Source organism: Electrophorus electricus, chromosome 9 (assembly GCF_041902795.1).
Source record: "Electrophorus electricus isolate QZ-2024a chromosome 9, ASM4190279v1, whole genome shotgun sequence".
NCBI lineage: Eukaryota > Metazoa > Chordata > Actinopteri > Gymnotiformes > Gymnotidae > Electrophorus > Electrophorus electricus.
In genome coordinates this window covers 5,739,503-5,760,396 of record NC_137505.1, presented here as the reverse complement: position 1 = coordinate 5,760,396, position 20,894 = coordinate 5,739,503, and the positions used below count along the sequence as shown (strand labels likewise).

The 20,894-nt window shown below is 45.7% G+C and overlaps 1 protein-coding gene across 2 annotated transcripts; it reads right to left on the bottom strand.

The window, feature by feature from the left end:
- Positions 1-204: 204 nt before the first annotated feature.
- tbx15 (T-box transcription factor 15) lies at positions 205-18,876 on the bottom strand. Of its 2 annotated transcripts, none has more exons than XM_027026594.3 (8): positions 18,249-18,876; positions 13,142-13,349; positions 10,725-10,826; positions 7,425-7,596; positions 5,536-5,703; positions 5,263-5,327; positions 3,321-3,418; positions 205-2,051 (listed from the first exon to the last, which is right to left on the bottom strand). In XM_027026594.3, exons 1-8 carry the CDS (start codon positions 18,448-18,450, stop codon positions 1,228-1,230), a joined length of 1,839 nt encoding a protein of 612 aa, XP_026882395.2. In that variant the 5' UTR covers positions 18,451-18,876; the 3' UTR covers positions 205-1,227. The 2 variants fall into 2 exon arrangements, with proteins under 2 accessions (XP_026882395.2, XP_081576936.1); XM_081720810.1 differs by lacking the exon at positions 18,249-18,876 and adding an exon at positions 17,078-17,397.
- Between the last annotated feature and the right edge of the window lie 2,018 nt (positions 18,877-20,894).

Below are 20,894 nucleotides of genomic sequence, written 5' to 3'. Positions count from 1 at the left end.
TAATTTGTGCTGTGTAAAACACATATTCACTTAACTAAATGTCAACAAAAGATGTTCAAATGTAAGCAGGTAATAAACTCATAATCTCGACTATTGTCATCGTTTGCTTATTCTCACACCAAGCGATTAACCCAACAAGTACCCACTAATATATGTGGCATTGTATTTCACAGTCTGTCCAACAAAAAATATAAACAATAAATATATTTTATGAACTGAGTTGTTTATTTGAGATTTTGTGCTTGGCACCTGTATTTACAGTTTCAAAAGGTCTAAAAGAATATATCTGCTTTCTCCTTTTCCACACATGACTTTTAAAGATCACTATAAACTAGATGTAGAACTATATTGTCGCATAGCGCTTAAATACTTCTGTTATCCACACACTTCAAAACGTATTTTCATTACATGGCTTCCTGGGTTTTTTTCCACACATCAACATTATAGCTTTATGATTCACGCACGTTCACCAGTACCGTGTTTAAGAAGGCTGTCCACCTCCAAACGTACAACTCACTCTTAGCACATGAGTGTCCTTCAGGTGAACTTTAGAACAGACACATGTTTTCTGATCTGGTTCACTGTATCATATCTGTCTATCATTCCTCTCAACCTTCACACACTTCCTGTCTGGTGTTTCGTAGTGGATTTCTTTGACACTGACAACACCATCCTTTTTCCAGTTCTCTGACACCTTCCTCCGATGCAAATGCGATATACTTTGATCAAATACACAAAAATGAAACAAAGACAAATCCTAGGGCAGATCTGAGTGTCTCTTCTTCAGACAAACGTCATTTGAGCTAAGAACAGATTCTTGGAGTCCAGTATTGCACCAGAGGTCAACTCCTTAAGGAGCACACCCTTATAAGACCGAGACTTCTGCTCCCTGCCACACGGCTCTGTGTCGAGGACGGAAACGGACACACGTCCACGTGAGCTTACACAGTTACCTATCACAAGGGAAAAGGATATAAATAACACACGAATGTTGTCCATTTAAGTCGGATTTGTGAAATTCATGGCAGGCACACACTAATGAGTTCCTGTTTCGAAAAGGTCACTTTGTTCATCAGCAACAAGTGAAGTTGTTCTGGGTCTCCCGACGAAAGGCCGCGTGCCTCCTGTCCTAAGAATACGTCAGACATCTGATATGACAAACGTCCCGAGAGCTGAAGTGGGTCGCAGTGGTGTTTCGCTGCGCTGGTGCACACAGACTTACTCTCTTTAAACCGTGTGCATAGACATTTGAGTGGAGGATCCGTACTGGCGGCCGTCACAGGACGCCGCCCCCTGCTGGCTCCCGGTGGGACAGCCGATCATGTGCATGCCGTCCATGGTGCTGCCAGAGAGATATTGGCGCTCCGCGAAGGCCCCCGCCGAGGACGAGGAGCACAGCAGGCCAGCCTGAGGCTTCTCTGGGCTGGCTGCCAAACGAGGTGAGCCTGGGAAGTTGTATCCGTACAGGTTGTAGGGATTGTGCAAGGAAAATGCATTATAGGAGCCTTGCTGCATGTGATGGTGGCTCCCGCTGAACATGTGGGCGGAGGAGGGCGGGGTTCCTGGCGTGGAGGACGAGCCGGGGGCGGAGCCCGCTCCGGCCTGCATCACGTACTGGAGCTGGGGGGAGGGGAACGAAGCCAGCGGGCCTCCGTAGGCATCCATCTTACCGCCGGCCCCGCCCCCGGCCCCGCCCCCGGCCCCGCCCCCTCCTTGCATACCCGCCGCAAGCAGAGAGGGAGTCCTCTGCGGGAGGAAGGAGTCTGAGGGCGGGGCGGAGCTCACGGCGCCCCCCGCCGTTTGGAGGCGGCCGTAGGAGCCGTCGGCTAGCCCGCCGCAGCCCTGCAGAGCGGCCATGTTGCTCCGGGCGCAGGCTGGGTACTCGGACAGGCCCAGGTTACACAGCTGGCTCTCCCGGCAGGCCACGTTGAAGGTGTTGGGGGCCAGATGAAAAGCAGGGGGAGAGCAGGAGGGCGAGAGCAAGTGTGCGGCGCTGGACGGCGACGGCGTGCCCGCGCTCGAGGTGGTGGGCGACGAGCTCGTGCTTCCCCCTGAGGACACGGAGCAGGCGGATCAGAAAGGCAACACCGCAAACACGGAATAGCGGGAGATCCAAAGACGCCAGGCACAGGAAGGCTCTAAACATAGACCGTGTGAGCAACACACAAACATGGAGAAAGAGAAAGACAGGGCCAGTTCTGAAAACAGAGGCACGAGCCAACAATCACACAGAGAGAGATCTCTCCTTTCACTCTGGGAACACCCTGAAGCCATACCCGCTCCTAAGGGCACAGGCCTGCATCTGAATGTTATTTCGGGACTGAGCCAGTTTGGAACAGCGAGCCATATAATATGTAACGGATCTCTGGAGCAACCATTGGCCAAGTCTCTCCTCACACAGAGTGCTGACAAATTTCCTTTAATATTCAGCTGTCGTCCGAGAGCTGGGGTCATCTCAGAAACGCTGCGTGCTAAACGTCGTTATGCGAACGTGGCCGAGCAACTTCCCACCATAAAACCAGTCAGCGCTGGCTGAGGGGGAGAAGGGGAGAGACCCTCGCGCTCCTGAACGACAGCATTAATGGGACCAGTCTGGCCAGTGCTGGCAGTGGAGGAGAACAGAGCCATGAGCACATGGGAGATAAAATCAGAACAGTTCAGGAGCTATGGCTGAAACCTGGGCTTTGCTCCATGTGTCTCCCCGAGCACGGCAGCGAGATCTCAGCGAGACGTCATGACTTACTGCATGATCTAGAGTGCAGGATGTGCTGAGGGAGTAGCTGATTACACAGACCAACTCCCTCCACTACTGGGCGGGGGCTGACATGGGGGCGGGGCTGTAAGTGGGAGGGGCTGTATGTGGGCGGGGCATAGACCTCACAGAGCACCCAAAGTCCATGTGTGCAGGGACTTTAATTAACACTGAATCTCTTTGGAAGAACTGGCGATGATAAACAGATGTCTAGTCAGACCACATCTCAGATGTGAGTCATTGTTCAACTCTGAGAGGACCAGCGGAGAAAATATTATTGCTTTAAGAAAAGGCTATAACAGTCAAGGCCACCCAGAACAGGACTAACACAGCTTTGCAATTTTTGTAGCAGTGCCAAGTCAATTGAGTGAACTTTGACATGACAACCAAGTGAGCAGCTTCAGATCTGCAGATAAACTGAGATTATCAGGTCGGGTCAAGAATGTTTTATGTCTAACACTGTCGTCACTGTCACATACTGAGGTTACATTCACACAATTACCTGTTAGGTAAAAATATGGTAACAATAATTCACATTTAAACTGAATAATTGTGATCACTGTCCCACCTTGCTGTTTCTGCATGTTGGTGAAGTCCTCGAACGTGAGCGTCCTTACAGGTGGTCTCCAAAAGGCGTATGTTTCCATGATGGCCTCCAGACCAGTCCTGTGGAGCACGCGGGGGGGGGGGGGGGGGGGGTGTAAACCATGATCCAAGCGCGGGCGTTTCATCTCGGCTCCATACACAGCTATGAGGGTGGGGGTGAAGTGTGAGGGTGGGGGTGGAGGCGTGTGAGGGTGGGGAGGTAGAGTATGAGGATGGGGTAGGGGTGGAGTGTATGAGGGTGGGGGCGGATTGTAAGGGTGGGGGTGGAGGCGTATGAGGGTGGGGAGGTAGAGTATGAGGATGGGGTAGGGGTGGAGTGTATGAGGGTGGGGGCGGATTGTAAGGGTGGCGGTGGAGGCGTATGAGGGTGGGGAGGTAGAGTATGAGGATGGGGTAGGGGTGGAGTGTATGAGGGTGGGGGCGGATTGTAAGGGTGGGGGTGGAGGCGTATGAGGGTGGGGAGGTAGAGTATGAGGATGGGGTAGGGGTGGAGTGTATGAGGGTGGGGGCGGATTGTAAGGGTGGGGGTGGAGGCGTATGAGGGTGGGGAGGTAGAGTATGAGGATGGGGTAGGGGTGGAGTGTATGAGGGTGGGGGCGGATTGTAAGGGTGGGGGTGGAGGCGTATGAGGGTGGGGAGGTAGAGTATGAGGATGGGGTAGGGGTGGAGTGTATGAGGGTGGGGGCGGATTGTAAGGGTGGGGGTGGAGGCGTATGAGGGTGGGGAGGTGGAGTGTATGCGGGTGGGGGCTGCTAATGATTCCTCCAGTTGCTGTAAGTGGCTGTAAGCGTAAGAGCATGCAAGCAGCCGTCTGGTCCACGGACACATGTTTACATTCACCGCACAAACCTGATTTAATAATAAACAGTAAACTAACACACTGAGTCTAAAAGCATAGTGTTACATTCTCCTGCAGTATTCATGGTGTCCTGTGGACAAATGGAGACGTGGTTACTTTGTGGTGGATCCAGGATTTTTATTACTCTAACACGGTTATATTTTTCAAGCAATAATATGAGTTGAATAAGGATGTATGTGTGAGTAACTATATTTTCTCTCTATAAATATCTTACTCACAAATAATCTTTTCATCTGAATTTTTATGCAGTGAAAATCTAATGCTAGTTCATAAATCAGCTCCTCTATTGTTTGAAAAATGAAAAAAGATGTCTGAAATATCTGTGCTGATAATGCTCTCCAGATGACGGCTCGCTTTCATGTGCTGAGGGTCTGTTCCAGACTAGCCCTCGTTATAAGATAATTCAGACTCACAGTGATGGAGAACCAGCAAGATAGAACATTGTGAAGAACTGAGAGAGAGAGAGAGAGAGAGAGAGAGAATGATAAAGAGAGAGCAAGAGAGAGAAAAAAGAGAAAGAGAGGGAGGGAGAGAGAGAGAGAGAGGGAGGAAGAGAGACAGAGAGAGAGAGAGAGAGGGAGGAAGAGAGAGACAGAGAGAGAGAGAGAGAGAGAGAGAGGGAGGAAGAGAGAGACAGAGAGAGAGAGAGAGAGAGAGAGAGAGAGAGAGGGAGGAAGAGAGAGACAGAGAGAGAGAGAGTGCGAATTGTGTACAAGTTTACAAGACATGCAGAGATGAAAATTCTGAGTGTAGGAGGGAGGGAGGAAGCTGTCTCGGCCATAAATCACACGCCCGCCGCCCCAGATTGGCGGAGGGTTTCTTGGCAGGCCGAGGACGGGGACATGTGTGATGAAGACCCGCCTCCCGCCGGTCATGTCCACATTAATGAGGCGACTGAACAAACCCGTGCGCTCGCACCTCGCAGCATGGCGCCCGACATGGTGGCTTTGGTTACGTCAGATCTCATTAAAACCTCTCCACAGTTCAGACGGGTTCCTGTCACACTTAACAGCCACCCTGGTTCTCCCAGAGAAGTGAAACCTACCTGTTTCTCCCAGAGTCCCTGAACCCTTTAGCGAACGGATTGCGGTCAATCTTTAGTCGGGTAATCTGTGCGAACATCAGAAGCAATAAAAATTGAGTTCTATTTTTATTGAGGGTAAAATATTATTTTATCTATGCAAACTCTTTTTTTCTAAAGACTACTGCTTTCACTCCTTTGTAAATTTGTGATGAGGAAAGCAGACTCATCATTCAAAGGGCGTTTGAAATGCTGATTGTGCTGTGCGTACTGGAGCCGGTGTCGGGGGCTACGGACCTGCTGGTTCTGGTAGGCGGTGACGGTGGTGAACACTGTCTCAGGGAAGCTGAAGGTCTTCACCCCGTCCCCGCTGGGCACGGCCTTGGTGGGAGACAGGTTACTGCTACAGTCCTTGCGAATCACGTGGACGCGAGGTTGATACTTGTGCATGGAGTGGAGAATTATCTGAGCAGGGGCAAAAAACAAACAAATGCAGTGTTTGTCCTTGGTGTTTGTCGGATGTATTTGTCGGTGGTATTTGCCCAGTTTCTTCCTGGGCTTGTGTTCTGTCACGCTGTGTCCCAGAGTGTACAGAAGGTGACGCTGAGACTGTCTGATAGGAGTGAGGCAGAGCCATGAGGCATTAAAGGCTGTCGAAGTTGGGTTTATTTTTTACAAGGCTGTGGTAAAATTGAAAAAGGCCCTCTCCCTCTCTCTCTTTCTCTCTTTTTTTTTCTCTCTCTCTCTCTCTCATTCCTAAAAACCCTCCAGAACCTCATGTCCTCTGTAACAATAACACTCATATGTTAATGCCTTTGTCAGCAGAGCGGGCCGATCCGAATAGAGATGTCGCCGTGTGCGTGGACGGTGGGCCATGCCCGGCGGACTGGACGTTGGGAGCGCCGACACCGCCCTGCTGAAGTGCGGCTCGCCCGTGGCACGCAGAGACAGCGTGGCTAGGGCCTGCGTGGCATGCCACTGGCCCTCTGGGAGCCCGGCTGTTCCCGGGCATACGCGAGCCGCTCTGCATTTCCCGATGGTCACAATAATCAAAGCAACGTGACTTCACAGGCTGGAAGAAAACCCTGCAGTGTCTCCCACCTCCTGCTGGGTCAAAACTTGTCATATCCACTCCCGGTCAAAACCGTTCAGAACCAGAGATCAAAATGCCTTAAAAAACAACACAGGAACTAGTACCTTCCTTATCCTCCCCCTGAAGTATTCCGAACAGGGATTTGTAGCACATGCACAATAACCTTTCTGGAACAGTGAGACGGGCATCGTCAAACCTGGGAAACTGTGCTGAGAGTGTGAAGTGCATAAGTTTTGTGAGTGTCTCTCTCTTTGCTAGCATTTGAGGCATCAGCCCATTTGTTACATGGTGCACGTCCAGCAGGAAACGCTGGACATCTCTGAGTCTCAACGCTGGCCCTGTAAAATCGTCTCTGTGCACTCACGCCAGGGACCTCAAAGGACAGGTCAATTACGCCTGTCGCTGGACGTGGGCTGCTAACCCGTGTTGAGAGTCTACCGTGTCAACAACAACAACAACATATGAAGCCTTTCCCTGCAACACGTGGCGAACACATTCCTCTCTCGCACCCAGCCGTGCCTCACTTCAGACACACAGGACACGTCAGTCGTGCACACTCCACACTTCCAGCCTCCATTTCTCGCCAGCCCTCCCGGGGACGAGTGGAATATCATTTTTCTTGCGGAGGGAAAGGACGCAGATGTGGGGGCGTGTCCGCGGATTTGGGGATCAGTCCGCGGATCTGGGGATCCGTGATGGGGATGGGGTGCACTGCTAGAGTACCTCACTCCTACCTTGCAGCTGTGTAAACACTCCCCAATATCCGTCACACACGTGGTACTCTTAGCACAGAGCATGTTGTGACAGCCATAACATTCAACTCCTGGGCAAGTTTTATTAAAAGTCATAGATGTGTCATGTGTTAAAGGGGTGCTTTTCCTGGACTTGGTTTTGCTTGACGACAGAATCCAGCACAGAGTTGTGTGTTCGAGTTGTTGTGTTGTCTGTAATATGTTACACTCATGTGACCTTGAGATGTTGTGTGCTGTGTAACACGCCACACTCACGTGACCTTGAGTTGGTGTGTGCTGTGTAACACGCCACACTCACGTGACCTTGAGTTGGTGTGTGCTGTGTAACACGTCACACTCACGTGTCCTTGGTCATCCAGCTCGTTGTTGGTGAGTTTCAGTTTGTCGAAGCTGACCACCTGTCTCATCCACGTGTCCCCGGATGCCAGAGAGTCTGGGTGGATGTATACGCGTGGCGGGACGGGGGAGTCTGCATTTCCTGCTACCATCCACTTTGAGCTGTGATACACGTACCTGCAAGCATGGACACGTGGCACCAGACACTCTCAATCGAGCCGTACACAAAAGAAAACCAAGTCAAAAAATGACCTTCAATACGGAAAACCCATGACAAAATACTAAATGAGACTGCTGTTGTCGGACCTGATTTACTTAGATTTACTTAGCGCTTGGTGACCCTTTGGTCGGTTCTGGGCGCTGGTGGACCCACGGGTCACTGAGCTGACGGGCCCAGGCTGACTCATCACTGCTGGAGGCCTTTGGTTCTGACCGTGCACACAGTGGAAAGTGCTTACCTACAACAACTTTGCCAAAACCAGTACGTAGCCCTGAGGCACTCTCACTCTGTCCTGCTGTTAAACAAGGCACTGTTAAATGTCCTGTGGGTTGCCTTATGTGCCCTTCACCGCAACTTTCAGGGTGTTCACACACACACACACACACACATACACACACACACACACACACACACACACACACACACACACACACGCACAAACACATACACACAAACACATGCACACACACATATACACACACACACACATATATACACAAACACACACACACACACATGCACACATGCACACATACACACACACACACAAACACACATAAGCACAAACACACACACACACACACATGCATGCACAAACACACACACACACTCGCACACACAAATACGCACAAACACGTAAGCAAGCACACACGTGCACACACGCATGCATGTTCACAAACACATGCACATGCATGAATGCATGCAAAGGTGCACACACACACATACGCACCCACGCATATGCACACACATGCACTTATACATACATTTATGCATGCATGCTCTATACACACTGAAAACATATATTAGGGTTCAATCACATGAGGGATCATATAAATATAAATATATGGGCACAGCAACACACATATGGGATCTATGGGATCTCGCAGAGAATACCAAGCACATCTGTCATTTCCTGTTTGGAGTCCTGTTTAGGGTTATGCTCCGTTTAGCAAGGAAAGTGTTAAAGAAGGGAGAAACCGAAGCCCAAGCGGGGCTGGAAATTTGATTAGTTGTCTTTCATCCTACATAAATCTGCCATCTGGCACCAACACAATCAATAAAGGCTCAACTTCACCCCATCGGAGGCTTGCGGTAGACATAACCGTCCATCTTAAAACACACAATACACTGTATATATGCACATACATACTTAAATGGACAGGCTATGCAGAGGCACATATAAACAGCAGTTAAGTGACCTGCAGTCCTGCACGGCCAAAACCCCCTCCAGTGTGCATGGACATAAGTGATATATTGAGTTACGCAACAAGTGTAAAAAATTATGGTGCAACTATAATTTCATCTCCTTCCCACCAAGTGGCCAAGTATGACTATCAAAAAAAGGATTTTGTGTTTTTTGCCACGTACATCTAAATCCATCTGTTTCTGAACGAGAAGAAAAGAAATGAATTGGACATAAGAGTGAATGAGGGAGGGAGGGTTGCTGAATGCGCGCTGATGAGGTCCAGAGAGACCAGACCCTAGAAGCTGGACCGCTCTGGAGTGTTCTGGACCGTTCTGGACTTTCCCGCTTGTTTTCCACATTAAAGAGGGAAAGTAACACATAAAGTAAGATTTAACAAGTCTAGCATAAATGGGACATGCATTCAACAAGGTGGTGTATTGGTGTCCCGAACCCTGTCCTCAGGACAGACCAAACATTCCTGGGACAGCTCCGCGCTCCAACTGCAAACACTTGCGGTAAATTCCCCAGCCAGGAAGAAAATCCCATTTAATTTTACAAGATCTTTTGGCTTCTAAAGTCCTCCATTATATCAGGGACCCTAAATGACTCTCTTCAAGGTCTGCACTGCGTTCTCTAAATGACTGTAATTCTATTTTCAGTACACACACAAGAAAACTCAAAACACACTCGCAGTGTGAATACTGTTTTAGAAACACTGATTCAAGTGGCACACAGCATGACTTCTGAAGCATGACAGAAATGACAGTATCATAGCACTACAACACTCCACACACATACATGCCACGGCATTATCAGTCAACTCAAAAGATATATTCTAGTATCCCAGTTTTTAATGTCATAAATGACTGTAAGAATATAGAAAAATATGGTTGGTTTTATATTTTATGCTCAGCACTTCATGGTAAATACACCAAGGAAACTGGCATTGCCCTTCGTGACTTAGGCAAGGGTCTGGAAAAACTGACAGATGGTCAGACTTCAGATCATCAGACTTCAGATGGTCAGACTTCAGATGGTCAGACCTCCTAGTGAGAAATGCTTTGGTTTAAAGGCCTTAGTTCCGTATTCTCACTCTTTGGTCCTGACAAAGTCTCTTGTACCCAATCTGTCTCTAGTCGTCAGAGAGACGCTGCTTCAAAAATAGACTAAAAATAGACTAACCCCGCCTGTGTTTATGAGTGCCTCGGCCAAAATAAATGTAGAAAAAAAGAAAATATTTTAAGTTTTGTTTGTCGTGGTGGAAAGGTTCTCTAAATATTCATTAAATATTCGCCAAGACTTCTCCACCGAAAACAAGAATCGTGTTAAGAACCAGTAAGATACATTTCGTGGGATTACTGTCTAATGGTGGGTGACCAGCAGACACCATGCACATTAGCTACATGCTTATCCCAAACCAGCGCAGCTTGAGCCATGGTTCCATGCAAATTAAACGGATCTGTTATGTGTGTGATGGAATGTTGTCATGGTGCAGCCGAAATCAGAGGCACACTCTTCAAACTCTAATGCTGCCCCAGCAACGCCCCAGAGCTGCCCCAGTCTGCCCCCAGAGCTGCCCCAGAGCTGCCCTCACACACACTGTGGATTAATGCAAGTGGCTTCTTCACTTTGGTGGCTAAAAGACCTAGAGTGGTTTTTGGACTGAGAAATACGACATGTCTGTTTTAGCTATAATTCTTTCTTTTTTTTCTGAGTGTGTGAGTGTGTGTGTGTGTGTGCACGCGCGCACGTGTGTGTGTGTGCGTGTGTGTGTGTGTGTGTGCGTGTGTGTGTGTGTGTGCGTGTGTGTGTGTGTGTGTGCGCTCGTGTGTGTGTGTGCGTGTGTGTGTGTGTGTGTGCGTGTGTGTGTGTGTGTGTGTGTGTGTGTGTGGTACACACCTGTACCTCTTGTTGTCCACAGGTACTATGTCCATGGCTATGTAATACTGCTGATGAGGGTCCAGCCCCACAATCTTCACCCGCATGGCAGGAAACATCCTCCTACAGGACAGAGAGACAGAGAGACAGACAGCAGGAGTCTTTTTTAGAACTTAGATGAATTTTTGCTAGAACTGTATGTCCTAAGGTATTTGCTTAACTCTCTAAAAAAAAAAGGATAAGAGCAGTATCAGACCAGAGGTAAAATTCACACATTTGGGAGAACTGGGAAGGGTCATATAGACCACCACAATTTTAAACACATTTCTTCACAGTTTAACATATGAACAAATGAAACGTGGCCACAAATGGTGTTGTCATTGCAGGCATTAGCTGTAGATATATTACTGCAAACAGTCAAATTTAAACGGCGAAATATCTACTCCACACCTCAAAGCTGTACTTTTCCCCTTTCGTTTAAACGCCTTAAAAATCCCCGCTAACAGTGAAAAACAAAACGCATCTTTCCTTATTCACTGCGTGCCGAATTTATAGAGTTATTCAGGGGTATTAAATATCCTCCACGCCGGTATTCCTCTGGGCTAAACAGTTTAGACTGAAAAGTAAACGACTACGTTTCAGTATAGATTACCGATTGTAAACTGAGTACGAAAAACAGGACAACCTAAACAGATTTAAGACGTAGGCGTAACGGCCTGTCATTAACGGAGACCGCTAAATCGTTTAACATTCGGTAAACGCGCCCTGCTGCTCTCGGGCTATTTTATTAGCTTTACCTGAGTTTTAGTTTTCCGTTACACTGTTCTGAAGCCGACAGGATCTATAAATTATAATTCACTAATTGCAGATATGGATACACTTAGTAGCTTTATGTGGGCTACAACAATCTTAAAATTCATCTATTATCCGTTTTATTTATGTGTGGATATAGTATGTAAGTAATGTGTGAATTCACGTGTTTGTTTATTTCTATCATTGCTTATTTGTTTATTATTTACTGTTGGGCTATTTACAGTCGTATTATATTGCTTGCTAGACTGACATGTTGTTTGTGGCAATGAGTAGCGTTTTCATCAATTTTTCTGACGCGAGAACTAGTATTAATAATAGCAGTATTTATAATAAAAGGTGAAGGGGTTATTGAGGCTGAATTTCCGTTCTGACCGTAAAAGAGCGAGCGTCCGTTAGGGAGAGTGTACTTGCAGGCCCGGCCGTCTTCTGATGCCTGGTGACGGGACCAGGCTGTCACCGAGAGCTTCTCATCTGAAAACGATGCTGGCCCGGCCAGTATGCCTCCGGATCTGGCCGTTTCAGCTGTCCAATACGTTGTATTGCTTTAGAATAAAAGGTGCCCTAATAAATCTGTACGTGTTTTTAATTTCGTTTGACCGTAAAATGAACACAAAGCCGCGCAGTTACGTGTCAGTTAATCGCATTCATAAAACCGAAAAACAGGACGGTAATGAAGATATGGGCTCTAGGTCCCGTGAGTGCTAATTGACCAAAGACCGCTAGACAACTAAAAACGTATTTCACACATATTTAATCACGAACATGTTTGATTTTTCAATTAGGTCGCCCCCAGCACGTGAAACGCGGCCCACGCGTGAGATGACCGCGCTCTCGCGTCCGGAGCCCTCGCCCCAGTGCGCTGCATATTAGCACCTACAAAAAATTAAAAATAAAAATAGCAGAACGTGATCTAAATCTCCGGGAGCGGCGGCGACGCTTTGCGCAACGACGCCGTGTTTGTGTGCGCTCGCTTAATCCAGATAAAAATGCCTTTAATTACGCATCGCAGACTACAGTGCCACCATAATTACTAGCCCACCCGCACGAGCTCTTTAAAAACAAGTGAAGCTAGTGTTGTTTATACCCAAATGTCGGTGTTTTTCGGGGTTTAACTTAAACCGATGGACTTAAACCGATTCAGCAGTACTATCTCCACATAATTTTCATGGCCTAAAGTGGCACACGACAGCTGTGGGTCGAGATGTGTGGTAGAGTCTCACTGCTTTACACAAACAACAGATCACGCAGTACAATTGATATTTTAGATGCTGAATCATGGCGCACTAAATCTGCAGCTTCCAGAACAACTGTATGTTTTCATCCGTAAAATGTAATTTGTAGTAACAATTTAGCTCTCGGTATATATTACAAATAACAGCAATACACCGAAAAATAAAAACAGAAGAACAATAGAAACCTGTGTTTAAATCAAAACGTGTCTAAGTTTTAAAACCGAATTTAACCGAATCGAAATAAAAGCATCACTAACTGCTCAGCACTAACGGAAAACAAATTTACTTTCCAAACAAACAGCCGTGTAAAGACCCCACGGGCCAAAAAGTGGCGCTCTTTAAAGTGCCATTTTTACTCGACTGTCACACGACAGACTATGGCATCCGATTTACCTCCCCGCCTTTGTGATGATCATTTCCGTGCCGATGTCGTGGAAGCGCTTCCACAAGTCAGCGCACTGCAGCTCCACCTGGATTTCTTCCATGGAGGCCGCGGGCGAGGGCTCGCACGCCGCCGGGGTCAGGTCGCCGCTGGACCCGTAGGAGCACGACGTTCTCTCCGCCAAACCCTCCCCGTCGGAGCCGGGGCTGGCTTCGGAATCTGCGAAGGGCGGCAGAATACGGTCATTACAAACGCGCGCGGCGGGGGGTCGGGGGGGGGGGGAGGTGGAATCGGGCCTGCTGATATGATCAAGAGCTCGAGCCAGATCACCCTCTGCACGCGGTTCGCTTAGACCATTGAGACGGCAGTAGTAAAAGCGAATAAAAATGACATGATGACATAATACTTTATATGCATGAACAACATGTTTTGCGTTTAAACGGACTAGTTGTCACATGCGAACACCGAACAGAACACCACACGGACAACCATAAAACGGAACAGGCTACACAACGTCTATTTAAAAATACAAATATTTTGTATTAGCCTATTGAATAATCTCACATTCCTCTACGTATAAAGACAACCACCCACTTTTAGAGTGAAAAAAGTCGCATTCAAATATTTGTCATGACGGAAAGTAAGGCGCACACTCAGGCTTCCCGCGACTGCTGTCCACGCTGAGAGAATGTGGGAGCCTATCCCTTTTAAATGATCCCAAACAGACCAATCACCAATTCCCTTAGTTCATCTCTTGCTACATTATACATAAGACTAATAATGGTTGTTGTTGAAAATATAATTAGCATATATTACCAAATGCTTCAAATATCATTAGCAGGTATTGCTAAAAGATAAAAGTGCATTTTAAATTATTTGCATGCGGTTTACTGTACGTTCCACATACACATACAAACAAAATTAAATTAAAAATAGACTAAGAAAGATCCATAAATGCAGGGTTCATATAAATAAAAGATTCAGCCTTGAATCGAAGCCGGCATTGAACGTAATATTTGGAGATGAGACAAGTTTTACTACGGGCTGTAAGTTTGTTTTATTTCTCAAGCCGCTATGCACAGGCTATTCACATGAGTGAGATTTTTGGCAGTAAGCAAAATGCAAACGAGACTACATAAACGCAGGGCTGCAAGGAGACTGGCTAGCAGCCCAGGTCAAACCGCTGCGTGCAGCTAGCGGCGCACATGGCGCGAGGGATCCCCCTGAGGACGCACGCGAGAGGGCACTGACGCCGCGCGACCGTGGAAAGGCCTTTCATCAGCTCCAGTTGCGAGATCGCCGGTTTGCTCGTCTGAGTGGCTGCAAGCGTAATTACTGTATCCCTTTTCTGCTTTTCACACGCGCGAGTGCGTGTGTCGATGGCCAAGCGCTCAAGAGCTCCCACCTCTATCTAATGCCGTCGCGTGGTGCCGTTTCAGGGCTGCTCACCGGGACTCTGTTCTAACCGTTCCTCAACGCAAGTTCCTTAGTCCCAAGTACCCTGTGCCAACTTAACATACAGAACAGTAAGCTCGCCGTAGAACAGCGCCAGGCTTCCCCGATAGTACCAACAGCAGCTGCTGCTAAGGGACTTCAAATGCCTTTGAAATACACCCACATAAAAACCTCCAGAACCTCATTCGAAAAGGAAACTCGAATAACCTGAACTCAAATCACCAAACTACACAGATATGAGCCTTCAAGTCATGCACAGCCACGTTTTTTTTTCCTTAAAAAAAAAGAACATTTCTGCGCGAGAGAGAACAACTTTGACGTAGAGACAACACGTAACCGGCGACTGGCCTGAGGGTGCCCGCAGGCCCGCTACCGGAGACACGACTCAGATCACGACTGCGGGGATTCAGATGTGTAATGAAAGCAAAAAAAACCCCACAAATCTCATGAAGTTTGTTTGTACATCAGTTGTGCGCTTGTAATGCTTGTGTACATCTTTTATCGCAACAATCTTTTATGAAAGACTATTAAAAAAAATGAAAATAAAACATAAACAAACAAGCAGATGCATAAATAAAACAGTGAGGAGTACGGCATTCAGTCACACCGACAGTCCGGGATAAATAACACCTTCGCGCGACGTTGTTAGTACACGATCAGACTTTTAAGGATATCAGCCAATTTTTAAGAAGTAGTTTACAGCTATGAATTCCTGAGTCTTTAGTGGCGAACGAAGCGATTTACTAAGCATGAAATTTAAAAGTAACTCAACGCTGCAAGAACAAAACCACCTGTTTCCGCGAGCTTTAATTCAATTCCATGTAAGAGGGAGGTTAAAAAAATACAGATTAAACTACCTTTGTATGCTTATCTGTCGCATTTCCTTATAACTTTCTCTGTGTGAGACTCAAAGGGGGAACAAAAACTAGATTATTTAGATGACACTATTTACTCAATGTTGAAAAATTGAAGTTATTTTTACCCTGCAACCTCAAATACTGAACCATTTATTGCAAGACATTTTATTGCAAAAAATGCAATTATTTTTATGTTCCTAGTTGTTGAAGAATGGGGAAAAAAAAGACAAACCAAAAATTGACGCGTCGACATCACAATAGATTACACCACCACGGTAATAAAGGTGAACAATCATCAGACAAAACCACACAATTAAAATGAGAGAAGACGTATCAAACTATTTAGAAATACGAAATTAACACGCGAATTCGATTTGACAGATGGAAACTGTTTTTAGAATAATGACAAAATTTGTTGACCATAAAAACAAATCTCTTAATATTACTACTATTTTGTGTGCCGAAAACATAATAGACAGCCGATTTTTAAAAACTGCATCATGAATAACACAAAGGAGAATTAAATATTTCTGGAAAGTGTTTAGGGAATTGAATACACCCTGGGGAAGTGATCAACTCTGTTCTTCACTTCAGTTCCTCTTTCTGCGACCGCCCAGCGGAGGGACCCTGGCATCTTATAATTCATTATAAACTAGTTTTTGTTTAGGAGATAAAACGTGAACGCTACAAAAATTGAGGCTAGTGACCCTAATTTCAGTGACATTCCAGTTCTAGGTGTGCGCGCATGTGCATTAATACGCTCGCGGGAGTAACCTTAGGCTCGTAAATACGCTCGCGGGAGTACCCTCCGCGCGTGGCCCACAGCGGCACAAGAGCTCCTAACAACAACGACCAGTCAGCTTCATCTGAAATACACTCGTGTGATTCAAAGCATCTCTTATGAACATGCAGATGTTTTCATCGGGTCTTTAAAAAGGTAAGTTAGTGCAAAAGGTCTTCTTTTAGAGATTATTAACATATCTCCCGGGCAGTAGGAGCACCACGGGTCAAGGAGAGCTCACATTTACCCATCTCTCCTCTCCAGCCTTCGCAGGGAGGAGGAAAATAGCAGTTCCGAAATAGAGTTCATCAGTCCAGCACACATTGGTTTAAAAACGCCCGAGTCTCTTGAGTGTCATGTAAAAGGTGTAATAGGATTTAGAACATTTTACTTGTAAATGAAACTATGTTTGGAAATTCAGAGACTGAATAATTTACGTGAAACCGCAATCAAATATAATTTGTGGCTAACTAGAAAAAGCGGAATACAATGTGGACAGAACATGTTACTGAGTGTGTTTCTCACATTTTACAAGTAGCTTTTAGCAATGATTCACAGGTACTCTGAACAAGAATCGTGTAAACACGTTGTTTCCAGTGTTGACATAATTCAGTGACGGGTAACATTGTTGATCTCTTGCGTAACAGGCCAGCGCGCATCCTTCTGCCCCCAGCCACCCTTTAACTATCAATTACTAATTAAAAACGACCCTCTTCGCCAATCCCGCGCGATCTGTTTATTAGACAAGGACGACCGCGAGCGGTGAAGATGCTGCTTTCTACCAATCCGTTTATTTATCAAGTTTTAAATCAACTGCTTTAATGAAATTATTATTCACGCCACAGCCTACTTACCACTTTAAGAACGCGCTTTGTTTTTCTTGAGATCAACAAAACAACATTGAGATCATATTCTGTTTACAAATAAGTTAAATGTTTTGTGGTAGTAAAATAAAAAACAAAAAACAAAAAAACAAAAAACAGAACTACTACAGAGACTGTACGGAATGTGTAGACTTCAGCCCGCTGGAGGCGACGTGTCGGTTGACCTGAAGCGAGACTAATGAAGTGAAGTGATGACTGGCGCTGCAACAGTCGAACTGCACCGACCAGGCTGGAAAACCCACGCGCACGCACGCGAGCGCACGCACGCACACGCGCGAGGCCTACTCGCAGATTATTTGGACCCTCGCACATAGTTAGACTGTCAAACCTAAAGAAAAAACAAAACTAACCAGAGTGACTAGAGCAATGTCGTAGTTACGAGGTCGGACGGAAATGTAAGCATGTTAGTGTGTTTAATGCAACTTAGAGAAACACGGCCAGCATTTGATTTTTAAGAGAAACACATTCACTGGAAAAAGGAAACGTTGGAGTCGCGTATTGAATGATACAGGCCCATTATCGTATGATGAAAAGTAGAATTGAACACTATAGGGACAATTGATTAAAGTTCTGACTTTTAAGACATTCCATGTAATTTTATTCTCCGTTTATTTTATTCATGTTTATATATGAATCATGGAATTATTGTGAAATGACAATATTTGACACCATATCTCTCCACTTTAAATTTAAAGGCAAAACTACGGTAAATCAGATTTTAGTGGCTGCATAATACCATGATTTAAATAAATGCACGCTAGTTGTTCACAGATGTTTTTCTGTTTAGTCGTGTTTATCATTTCAATGATTTAGACTTTATCTGACCCTTCTCAGTAATCCTAACTTGCCTTCAGTGTTACTTTCGCATCTGTGTATGTGTGGAATTTGAACGAGCCACATATGTTAAGGGTCTGAGGATGTGCGGGCCCGCGGGACAGGCCTGCTTTCTTGTAGGAGACTTCTGCTTCTGGCGCAGCGACTACTTTTATTTTACGCTGATCACTGTTCCAAATAAATGCGTTCCTAACCCCTGACCTTACGCGGACATATTTTTTCTTCTTCTTCTCTTTAAAAAAAAACAACAACACGGGGACCGTGACAAATTTAAACAGCACAAGAAAACGCACGGTTACGCACTAACCCGGATCGATGTCCAGGCAGTGCGCCGGATCCTCGCCGTCTCCTAACTGTCCGTTGGTAGCGAGGTTCTCCATGGACAGCTCCAGCTGCTTATCCTCCCAGCCCCGGAGCTTCCGTTTCTTGTTCGTCCCGATCAGGGCTTCTACCGAAAAGGCGTGCGCTCTGGAGCTGAGCGCGGCGGCGGATCGCCTCCTGTCACTCATTTCTCCCGCAGCAGATCCAGCGGAGAACCGACCAAACCCCTCCTGGTGGCAGCGATAAGCGCGAGCAGCGGTGTCCGTAACGGTTTAGAAAGGGCTCCGTTGGTGAAGATAATCCAAACGAATGTCTACTTTGCACTTTTTCGGCGGTTGAAACCGTAAGAGGCCATTCCCAAAAAGCAATCGTCGGCGCAGAATCTCGCCCGAGCCTGGACTGCGCACATATATCTCGCTGTTTGTGGCTCCACTAAGCCGTTCTATTCCTCTTTTCTCCGCCTTTCTTCCTCTCTTCTGATTGATACTCACTTCTGGAGGACTTTTTTCGAAGCGCTAAGGGCAACCCTCTAACTCCCTGTCAAATCCAGCGCGTCCAATGAGAAACGTGGAAGGAGAAAGAGCCAAAAAGTGTCGTCCAATGGTAAAGGAGGGCAAGAACAAGTCTGCGTGAAGGAACTTTCAGCTGGTCCATAGGACTTCATGCTAATGTAACGTATATGTTTACTTTTAAGTGTGCTTTTGCATGGACCGTGCGTTAAAGAAACGCAGCGGAATTATCATATTGTCGAATTTTTTCAGCATTGAGGTTTTGTTGGGAAAATGTCCAATTTTGGGGTAAATTCACAAAACTTTTCACGTTAATAATACGCACGCCCTTTACGTATCAGCGCAACCTCTCTTACTTCAACTTTGTCAGTTGCTAGACAAAAGGCAACATGTCTGTAACATATAGCAACTATAGCAAATATAGTAACGTAATTATTATTGTTTGGATATACACTGGTAAAATATTACATTTAGACCCATTATTTATGTGGCGCGTGATTTTAGGATAGATTCTCTCCTTACACATGTGAAGATGGTGAGTTTACATCTTTACACAGTCCACTAGACTTCGACCCTGAATTCATTATTATGATACAAATAACTACTCATTTCTTTGAGATAATTATTGAATGCGTGTTAAATAAACATTTCTCCAATTTAATGTGGTATTAGCTCCATTTTATATTACAATAACCGCAAAACAAAGTTTATGTCGAAGGAAAGTGGTTAAATTAGGCCCACTGAGAAACTAGTTTGAAAGATGATCCCAGTCTTTCAATGTCGGATAGATTAATTACAGGATAATAGAAAGGCACGAAACAAATTAAATGATTAAATCAGTCATTTTGCTATTTCAGTACAGCTGATCACAATGCATTAACAGAATGTACTTGAAAATAAAAGTCGAAAACCATATTAATTAGTGACTGGCCGCTGTAAAAATGGCCTTTCTAGAATGTTAATGGCGACTCGGATATAAAACTGTCCTAGAAATATTCCATAGTGAGCAAGAGCGAAAAAAATCTCTGCTACTACTGATGAATAAATACGCGACTAGCAAACAAATAAACAAGCCCCTCCGCAAAACAAAACACCTTGTCAGATTTACCTTAAAGAGCGGCGAACACCACGTACGTTGGTCACCTGGCAGGTAGCGAGAGCCACGGGCACTAGTTACAATTCCACCAGAACAGAGACCGCAGTTTCATCGCAGGTCAATGTGTTTTAAGTATTATTTTGTTATAGAAACGCAACAATTTCGTACAATCTTTCAATCACAGCTTTTCATTTTTCAATTTTCAGAACAATTAGTGGCCCTTATTAATTATAGGCTACTGTAACGAAAAGTCCGTGAAATTAAATAATAGTTTTCACTTCATCAGATTAAGTTGTCACATTTTTGCGTACCCCGAAAGTAATTTATATTATAATCCAAAAGGATACACGATATGGTTTAAAACGGAGAAAATACAGGAACCCTTTCTCTGATCCTGGGAAAAAAGCTACCGGTAAATCTTACGTATTCTTTTTTTTTTTTAAACAATAAAACCTAAACTAGGCCTATATATGGAGTTAAGGGAATACCACAGACCTGTTCAAGAAGGACAGTGGGACTTACAAAAGGCTAAAGACAGACAGAAGCGCGTAATGTAAAATGTAATATTACGCAGTATTTAACTTATTTCTTTCGGTTCGAATTAACAAGTTTGTTGCCCAAATGCTGCCGAAACTGGGACTGTGTGAGAGGAATTAAACATTAAGAGATGGTAAAATAACACGTGGTGTTATACATGCAAATAACCGAGCATAAGAAATCGATTGTAAAAAAAATTATAAAAATAATTCAGCCCACACTAAAAAATGTCTTGTGTATTTTCTTGCGTGTTGGAAGGCTCGCGGAAGCGCAGAGAGCGCAGTGCCCCCTGTCGTGCTGTCACGCGAGGTCGCCTCCGTCCGTCAGCGCTCACGGACACGACGGATCTGGCGTCGGCGCTCCGTGAAATCTTCCCCTGTCTTAGGGGACGCTGGTATATATTTCTTCCTATAATACGACATATTTAATCCTGAACTAGATTAAATGACACAAGCGAAAATCATGTCACACCAAGACGTTAAACGACGAT

Coding starts and splice junctions, on each gene's coding strand:
- tbx15 (XM_027026594.3), bottom strand. CDS start 18,450: ATGAGTGACAGGAGGCGATCCGCCGCCGCGCTCAGCTCCAGAGCGCAC. Junction 10,827..13,141: donor ATCATCACAAAGGCGGGGAG/GTAAATCGGATG, acceptor TCTGTCCTGTAG/GAGGATGTTTCCTGCCATGC. Junction 5,704..7,424: donor AGCTGGATGACCAAGGACAC/GTGAGTGTGACG, acceptor GCCCCTGCTCAG/ATAATTCTCCACTCCATGCA.